At 45.2% G+C, this 9,824-nt stretch overlaps 1 protein-coding gene across 1 annotated transcript; it reads left to right on the forward strand.

Moving 5' to 3' along the window:
• The first annotated feature begins 3,363 nt into the window (after positions 1-3,363).
• LOC142586293 (uncharacterized) lies at positions 3,364-9,569 on the forward strand. Its single transcript, XM_075697539.1, has 6 exons — positions 3,364-3,693; positions 5,714-5,832; positions 6,590-6,706; positions 8,418-8,481; positions 8,708-8,910; positions 9,564-9,569. Exons 1-6 carry the CDS (start codon positions 3,648-3,650, stop codon positions 9,567-9,569), a joined length of 555 nt encoding a protein of 184 aa, XP_075553654.1. The 5' UTR covers positions 3,364-3,647.
• Positions 9,570-9,824: the final 255 nt, after the last annotated feature.

Here is a 9,824-nt window from a genome sequence, read left to right on the forward strand (position 1 = left end):
ATCTTTGTGGCCGCCACATTACCAACCTTGTGTGACCAAAGGGCTCAGCCGAGCGGAATTGTCCCTTTATTTCGCCGTATTGCATTGTCATCGTGAACTCTGGCGTGGTAGCACAAGATAGCACTGTCAATATCAGCAGCCCGTTCGTTCTGTCACGATCGTGAGAATGTGAAAAATTGTTACTTGTTAGACTCACCAGGGTTCGTCAAAGAGCGACAAGTCTCGCCTTGAAGGGTTGCATCGTATAGAGCGGCTCCGTGCGCGGCCACGGAGGACTTAGCGTTCCCGTAGGGTCCCGGGACATTCAGGAGTCGAGGCGTTTCGCCTCCTATTCAGTTTTCCTAGACCGATTTGTCGCGCGAGTGCTGACGTTTAGAAGCAGTTGCTAACATCCACCAGTAGCCGGTTGCCAGTAAGAATGAACGGGTGAAGGCATCTTACCTCCGCTCCGCCTCGCCGCCTTGTTCATCCCTCAAGAACATTTGTGATAAGCGACGTGCTTACGCCGCATGTAACTGTGTGGCGTTTACCCCGCCGAAGTTGAAACGAGACTCTCAGGCGGAGCGAGTGCCCTCATACATTTGCGAGGCAAGTTCTGCCTGCAACTAGCCAACATCCTATTTCTCCTACTCCTGGTACTTGTCGTTCAGCACAAGGACTGTTGGGATGAGTATTGTAGAGTGTACTTGCGCTAAGAAAGGGGCAGGACATCACTATATGCCTCTTTTTACCTTTTCACGTGAACATTTAGCATAATTAGACTTGACACTTATTAACGGCTTTCCGCATCCCAATGTGCACTATTGCGGAAGTTACAAAAATGACGAATTGCGGCGAAAGTGATGCACAAGGATGACGAGTGCAGCGAAAGCTGTGCAGGGGCTCTGCATTGCACTTTTGTGGGTGAAGCTTTAATTCTAAGGTTGTCAATGACTATAGGAAAGTTAGATACTGGTAATTTCAATGAGAGTCGCAAGTATACTCCCTCGAGAGACCTAAAAAGATACTTTTATCGGAGTTATATTGCAGATTATATCTTAAATGGAGTCGAGGGCGTTCTACAAAAGTGTGAGCTGAAATTGCCACCCTGTATGAAACTCGCACTCAATGCATACGTATAGCATCGTAGAGATCAACGTACTATTTAGTTTCTCCTCTGTTGAAATAGGCACCGTTACAGATTGAAAGTAGATCGGCCCATTCTTTATGATTTTGGCAGATGGCTCGTTCAATCGCGTCTTCAAGTATGTAGGTTATTCGAAAAAAGTGTCGCTGACGAGAGCCCGTGTTTCAAGAGAAGACTTGCGGCGAGTTCGATAAGCCATGCGTGGTTGTGTGCGTGCGATCACTTGAGTTACAGCTAGGGCCTGTAAATCGAGTACATCAACTGGGAAGTCCGGCGGCGTCTTTGACATCGCTTCTCTGAGGGCGGTGCTATCGGTCCTTAGTGTGATTTCAGCTGCTTCTCTGTTGGAGAATGAACGTTGTCTTATCTGTTGTAATGAATGACATAGCGTTCTCCAATTTTTGCGACATCAAGTGGATTTGTACTCATCTTTCTTTTTCATGTATGACTCGTAAATGGAGAGAAATGTGCTCCGTGATAGCACTTCAAACGCCCCTCCCAAAGTATGCCTGTTGTCGCTATCTGCAAAGTTACGACCGAAGATACATCGGTGACCCTGTGACAATAGTCGATGCTTATCGAACCAGCTGACTGCTGTTCTCCTTTTCTCTCCTTCTCCTTCTCGTTTTCTTTTCTTTTTTGCTGGAGGAACGTATTCTTCTTATATAGAGAGCTATCGCAGATTCGCCTTAATCGGTCAATGCTTATTCATGACGTGACTAATGACGTATTCGTATTCACTATTCGGGAACAAGTACCTTGCTGCTCTCATTTATGTTAATCACTAACCTGGCAGACTACAACAGCATAAAAGGACTTTCGCAAGGTTATTTACGAGCATCTGTATTTTTTGTGTCTGTTTAGTTTACTAACCATGATTTAGTACAACTACCTATTTGCTTGCAATGCCATGACTTGATCACAGGGGAAAAAAATTCGGAAGCGAGCACACCATATTATATTCGTATTCACGAAATGAAAGAACCAGAAAGTGTGTAGATTTAAGGCTGTACGTGCCCGCGTAATAAAAAAATATAACTCATGACACCCAATAGTTTTATGAGTAAAACAATCGCCGCAAATTTGCATGAATAGCATGCTAACTGTGGATTCGTCGTGAAACTTGAAAGCAAGAAACAACAACAACAACGAAGACGACGACGAGTACACAATTTGAAGGATGGGCTAAGAACTGCTTTTGTCCATCCATCGTCATGTGGACTTGTATCTTGCGTATGCGTATTTCCTTCTGATTTTCGTCTCCGCTTATTATGCACAAAGTCGCCCAGCAGCCTTGTTGAAATTCCTGAGCCGCCAACGTAATGTGGTAAAAAGTTTATTTTTTTCAAAAGGCTTTTATATTGTCCCTTAAACTTTCTTGCGGGTTAAAAATTCTTGTTTCTACATCCAGTGCTGGCCTGTGCCTTTCCAGAGTTCGTCAAATTGGCTTTTGGGCAAAAACTAATACTTCCTAGGAGAGTTACTTCCTTTACTTCCTAGGAGAATATAATGCATGGTCTTCAGTACCGACAAAGAAGAGTGGAGTTTTCTATTGCATTCAATAAAGTTCTCACTCACTCACTCACTCACTCACTCACTCACTCACTCACTCACTCACTCACTCACTCACTCACTCACTCACTCACTCACTCACTCACTCACTCACTCACTCACTCACTCACTCACTCACTCACTCACTCACTCACTCACTCACTCACTCACTCACTCACTCACTCACTCACTCACTCACTCACTCTCCAGTAACCATTGCTCATGTACAACAAATATTCCTGCAATAGGCAGTTTTAGCTTTGGCGCCCCGAAACGGCTTCGGGTGCCCGAAGACACCATTTAGCACATAAAGCGCTACGCCGCAAAATATAAAACTCCCTGTTATAATTTCCTCACTCTTATAAAATTTCGTTTTCTATCTCGTCCCTGCTACTGTCCCTTTACCGTTTTATTCCCTGCTAACGCCTCTAAAGGCCGTAGTGGGTTGCACTATTTCGTTTAGGATCAACCAACCAACAACCTAATCACCTTTCCTGCTGTGCTTTCCTTCAGGGCATCCAAATTGGGGCACACCCGGAGAAATATAACCGTTGCCAAGGAAAACGTGCTCAATGAAACTCGCCTATTTTATTGTTTACCTTAAATTTATTTTTGTTCACTGTATGTATTTCCATTTTATGGGAATTTTTAAATTTTGTTCACTCTGAATTGAGCGCTCAACAACATCCATTCATTTCTGTTATTGTTTTCATTACTTAATCTTCATTAAATTATTTTTTTAAGCCAGTACCGGAACGTGACTACGACGCCACATCTCTGACCACTGTCACTTTTCGGGTATGCGCCACTGGCACCGAGGCTACCATTATCATCGTCATCGGCACTGAGCCTGCTGTGCCTCGTGTGTTCGCCGCTTCGCGCTGTGGAAGACGACGTTTTCTTGCCGATATCGTGGCGTGTACATGGTTTTCCGCAAGGACTCGCTACTGTCCCCAGTGACTCGTCGGGGATGAGACGCAGCGCGACTGCCTTCCTCTTGTTCGCAGCCCTGGCCGGTACGTCTCTTCTGTATATGCGCAGTCGCGGGAGATGAGCGTCGCCTTTCCTGCCCTTCCAAGGCGGTTTCATGCTCAGTAGTGCTTTACCTGGTTGAAAACTGAGCGTGCTTTCTTTCTTTTTACAAGCGAACATGGTTAGGAAGACCAAAAGCGCCAATCTAATTGTCTTAAACAGCTGGCAACGTGAACCTGTTCGAGCCTAACTACGACTGCAGTCAGGTAGATGAAGGTAGTGACTCTGTGTTGGGGTCGTAACTTGGTGAGTTGCAAAGAAAATTGAAAGGACGATAAGTGCGGAAAGAACGATGGAAGGGAAAGTTATAGACGTAAACACTTAAATATAGGAGGAGGATGGTATGGTGTTGGCGATCGAAACGAAGGAGGGAGGGAGCGTGCTATTCTGGTCGAGATTGTGAGGAGGAAATGGTGCTGGGCAGCCAATGTAATGCGGGGCAGACAGACGGTGGTCTATTAGAGCAACGGAACAGTTGTCAAGGGAATAAGACAGATTCAAAGGTGGAAATAAATAAATTGGATAGACGTGGTTAGATTAGGACGGGGCTCGGCTTACGCAAGGCGGGATTGGTTGGACATCTCTGATAGAAAGTTTCCTCCTCCTGCAGTGGACTAAAGTAGGAAGGCGACGACAACTTTGAGACAAATGAAGATGCTGACTGACTGGCCATGCGTGCTTATTGGTGACCGAAAGTATCCAAATTCTGTATGACGGCGACCTTGCGCCGTTTGCCATCTCTGACCTCGCCATATTTACGCTGGTTCATAGTTTTAGTTCCCGTCATGCTAATCCGAAAGCGTGCTAGTCCTCTCCGTTCACGTGTTCCTGTTTGACAGGATGTGTCGGACCGTACGAATGTCTTTGCAACTCGCTATGACCACCGCACTGGTCCAGCGTATACGTTCTGTGGTGAGGTAGGAGAAAATAGCTACACTTACTCTCCGGTAACTACATGTATATCCATTGTCCATACTTCTAAGTGGGCAGAAGGATATGCGTCATCGAGTAATGTAGCTTGGTGGGCAAGTTGCATGAGTGGTTTTCAATGAAATAAAAATAAAAATGCAGTGGGTGCCTCGTGGTACGAACTTTATTTTTTCCCTGGGTGGGTTTGTTATGCGACATTTTGGTTCCGCGGGACTCGTTTTCCCACTATTTCCTATGGGAAGCCCGGTAATGTTATTCCCAGGCACGTCAGAAGAGATTTATCAGATTCGTCAATGTATTTACCCAGGAAGGAGGATTACCCAGGAAGGAGGATTTTTCACAAAACTTCTATTACGTAACAGCAGACGGCGATTGTTGGCTGTTGTCTCGTTATCACGCCTATTGCTATCTTGAGTGGCTAGTTCAAGAACACAGACCAGTCTTTAAGCGCTCTTACGCGATTTCGAACACAGTCTCCGGTTCCTTTTCAGTATTCTGGGTCTAGATGTGCAAGTCGACCTCAATCGCAACTCCAATTTTCACGTTACGCTAGATATACATTGACAAAAGCCATCTTTTTTTGTCGAGTATGTGTGTCTTTATACATACATTAAAACACTAAACTGTAATGTAGTATACTATTCAGTAGACAGGGTAACATTATTAACAGTCGACAAACTATGCGCAGTTTGGTGACCCTTTTCTGTTGACATTGTTGCTCAGAGCATTTCTGTGAGTCCTGTTGTCACGTAATGCGACACCAAATTACGTGCGGCTATAGCGGCCCGGAAGCAGCTATTATCCCTGCTCCATCGTGCACAGCCTGCATTCCAAACGGCCTACTGCGTGGCGCCTAACACGCATAACTGCAGCTTCGCAATCTCTACGAATGCCTTTTTCTTAAAAAGCATACTGACAAACCCTCAAGCAATGCTGGCGTTTTCCGCAACTAGCCAGAATATTGCACTCAACTGCAGATAGGAAGTAGCAGCTCAGATAGTTTTGGTGCGGCAACCATGAAAAGCAGCGTTCTGAGCAGCGCATTCCATTCCTGCCACAACTATTCGGTTGCAGTCGAGGCTGCAAGCGGCGATCTTCCCCCAACGATCCTCGACGATGCCGGTCGACACAAGTCCCCGTTCTACATGTTCTCGAAGCCCGAAGAAAGCAGGCCCTCCTGTGTCTTCGGCTCGGTGAGTGAAAGCAGTAAGACAACCTTGCCGTTTATAATGGGATTAGGGCGGATCGAGGGCTGACGTCATTACTTCATTTACTTTTCATGTCTGTATGTATATATATACGTGCATACGTAAATATTTATGTATTCTGCCCCTCCTGCTTGGGCCCTCATTGGGGCCTGCAGTATTGTATAAATGAAATTGTATAAATAAAGAAATATTGGTCGCACGTTTCAAAACACTGACACCGTAATTGGCTCTGAGGTTTGCTGACTGTCGTACGCGGCACATATAACCAGTAAAGCTAACTATTAAACGTCACGTTATAAGGACGACAAAGCATGTACAGCAATAAAATCGACGCAGTATTTTCAATCAGCTCTGCTTCCTTTTTCAGCTTGATTACGCATTCTTACCCCTTTTTGACAGGTGATGGGCGACGACGAATTTCATTCTGTCATCAACAGGTGCCCCCCCCCCCCTCCCCCCGTGTTGCTTTTGTAACTTTTCACGGAAAAGTACTCGTGCATACCTTGCGTTTGAAGCGAGTTTTCGGAACTGCTATGATTGAATAACTCTGGTTATCCATAATGCCACCCTTTATGAAGCCTTAATTGACGTGTTCATGTCAGCAGGTATAGCCACATGCTAGGTTAGGCGAACGTGAAAGCCGCATGATAAAACGGTGAGCTTCCAACCTCACCATCGGGTGCACGAAATTTTCGAATGAGGCCAATAGTTTGTTTTGCCATTCTTTCTTACTTTTCTCAAGAATCACTCCATATCCCCGTTGAGAGTGAACACAACCGGTCGACTGGCACAACTTCGTCATCTTATGAGCAAAGAGAACTTTCAAGGATACATCGTGCCTTCCGAGGATGCCCACAAGGTAAGAGACTTTTTGCCGTTTCGAAGTTTTGTCAAATACTTAGTTCGATGAGCGATTAGTGGTGCGTACAGGTGATCCTACATATCGACTCTTACACTTGTCACTCCCGAGATAATTCGAGGACCCGCCCTCGCACAACCCCTACTTCTCCCGAGTATGCTCATTTTGTGTTTTCAGTGCACTGCCTCTCTCGAATCAACTCGCGCAAAAACATAACATTGCGTACTCGTTGGGACATCTGTGTATAGGTAATCTAAGCACAAAACTTGTGTAAGTTGGATTCCAAGCACACGCCTCGGTGCTCCGTCGCCCTGTCTCGGCAAATGAACCAGTGTGGCAGGTCCGTTTGCGAAATAATAAACAATTCATGAGCTGTTGATGGGTTCTGAATAGGGAAAAAGCGAGAACAAAGAACCAGCTTCCTATGTAGAAATGAATATTCGCTGAACCAACACGCAAAAAAGAAAGAGAAATCCTGCAGGGCATAAACCGGCATTCAAAGGGTTTAGGAGCACGAAGATTCTGCCCAATTGGTGTGTACGAATCTCGAAGGGAATAACCTGTATTTGTACCTTTATTCCATACTCCATCTCATAGCTTTATTTGACACCATTTCTTCAGTATTATCGCGTGGACGCTACTTTAAAGTGCTGTTTGTTACGTCGCCATCGTCGTCATCGTCGTCATTTTCGTTTTGGTTATCGCACGGCAAAAACAGCAATGAATGGCGCGTTGCGGAAAAGGTAGCGCACAGAGCACTTATAACGCAATCAGAAGTCTGTGTGGCACTGTGTGGAGGAAACGCATGTGTATGCATGTGCGAGCGCATTTTCTTGTAATTTCTAATGCAGTTACCTTTAATATATTAATTGTTACGTGCGCACGGTTGCCCTTCTGTCCAAATTTTTGTAATGAGGGACTTGGAATGTTATTTACATGTCAATCAGACGAGCCAGTTTTGTGTCACTTTAAGCTGTGGTCAATCAGTGTTAGTGATATCTTGGGGGCTGCCCGATATTCTAGTGCACTTAACAAATTGAATTCATATCGGCCAGCTTCCTTGAAGCGCGTAGTCTCGACAACGACACTTGTAAGACAAAACAAAAATATCACATATCGAAGAATGTGTTACTTTTGTGCCAGTATACTGCTGCACGTGCATTTGTTCCAGTAACGAAAAGAACCGTCTTACGTTACCAATCCTCATTTTCTGCGGTCACCACTTTAGCGAGCACAGATATACACATATATTGTCCTGTAACTAACTAACTAACTAACTAACTAACTAACTAACTAACTAACTAACTAACTAACTAACTAACTAACTAACTAACTAACTAACTAACTAACTAACTAACTAACTAACTAACTAACTAACTAACTAATTGTCCTTTTGCACGACGGTGCTGCTGTCCAAAAAGTTTATTGAAATGTGTATTTGTTTATGAACCATTGTTTCACTCCAAATACTGGTACTTTCCAAATGCTAATAATCACTTTAAGAGATTCCTGTTGCTCCCTGTCTTCCTGCCATTCATTCGAAATATTTTGTTTTAGTGTATATATAGCACCGAGGCCGCCTAAATGGAAATCAGTGAACATAAGCGCACTCGCTCAAAGGGACAATAAATTTATCACTCTAACCCGGGTTATCGCACTCGACGAGTAAAGCACGCCCTCTTTTTTCTTCTTTTTATATGTGTCCACTTAGAGTGAATTCGTGCCGCCGCATTACAAGAGGAGACAGTACCTCACCGGCTTTTCGGGAGACACGGGTAAGTTTCAAACGTGAGCGCGGTTCAACGGCTCACTGGTTCATTCTGCTGGTTCAGTCAAACCAGTAGCAAGACTTGCGCAAGTCTTGTCACTGGCTTGACTGAACCAGCAGAATGAGCCAACGAGCCGATTCTGCTGGTTCAGTCAAACCGTTAACGAGACTCGCTCAAGTCGTCGGGTGGCCACTGCGCAACCGCGACTGCTGTTATAACTATCTCAAACCAGGCACCGCGGTCGTGCTGCTGGACTTCGCCGCCGTGTGGGTGGAGAGCCGGTACATGCTGCAGGCCGAGGAGGAGCTCGACTGCAACTGGGTGCTGATGAACGGCGGCCAGCCAGACGTGCCGGTCATCGAGGAGTGGCTCAAGAGCAACCTGCGCGGAAGCTCGCGCGTCGGCGTCGACGCGCGCATCGTGCCTTTCCAGGAGGCGAGTGCTCGCGCGCCACGTCCGAGCTTTCCTTCTCGCGAAGCAATTCTAGCGCGTACGCAGAAAGAGGCAGCGAATGTAGGACGGGAAGGCGCCAACGAGTATTGCCCAAAGGGCTGTATACTATATACATGCATATACTGTATAGCTAACGGTTTCAAACTTTTTTTTTTTAGAATTTACCTGTGGCAGATAGCAGAATTCTAGTCCATAAGCTGGTCTGCTCGATGAGGCGAACATTACTTGCACAAGAAATTGAAATGCATAATCGACTAATTAAGCTTTTAACTATTATCTTATGGCACATATTGCAGTTTACGAATTCTAGCGAGTGAGTCTGCGAGGCATATCCTTTGTAAGGTTGGTAACAGCGCAACACAAGACACGGACAAAAGGCAGGTAACGATGACACGGTGCTGCGCCGTGTTGTTTTTACCTTCCTTTTGTCCGTGTCTTGTGTTGCGCTGTTACGAATCTTACGGCGAATCCTAACCAGCTGGCCCAACTTGCCGTCTTGATGAGGCATACCCACTTGAAAAGAATTGTGCGGATCACACCATTTACGAGATATGCGCCGTCAAACTTGCGGTAAAAATGCGCTGTCGTTCTACTTACTTTCTTGACAAAACGTCGTTTTGTGCATTGAAACACAGGAGTGACTGGAACGCCAATGCAGTTCTGCGCAAAGTTCGGAAATTAATCTCTAGAAACTGGTGTCATCCTGAGAATTCGTTCCAAGTGGATCCGCCTTGCGAACTCCCCCACTATAATTTGTAAATTGCAATATGTGCCATAAGGTAATTAGTTAAAACATAATTAGCGTGTTTTGTTAATTAGTCGCTTATGCATTACAATTTTTTTGCAAGTAATGTCCGCTTCTTTGAGTAGACTAGCTCATGGACTAAAATTGTGCT

The sequence above is a fragment of the Dermacentor variabilis genome, chromosome 6 (assembly GCF_050947875.1).
Source record: "Dermacentor variabilis isolate Ectoservices chromosome 6, ASM5094787v1, whole genome shotgun sequence".
Classification (NCBI taxonomy): Eukaryota; Metazoa; Arthropoda; class Arachnida; order Ixodida; family Ixodidae; genus Dermacentor; species Dermacentor variabilis.

Coding starts and splice junctions, on each gene's coding strand:
- LOC142586293 (XM_075697539.1), top strand. CDS start 3,648: ATGAGACGCAGCGCGACTGCCTTCCTCTTGTTCGCAGCCCTGGCCG. Junction 6,707..8,417: donor CTTCCGAGGATGCCCACAAG/GTAAGAGACTTT, acceptor GTGTCCACTTAG/AGTGAATTCGTGCCGCCGCA. Junction 8,482..8,707: donor CGGCTTTTCGGGAGACACGG/GTAAGTTTCAAA, acceptor ATCTCAAACCAG/GCACCGCGGTCGTGCTGCTG.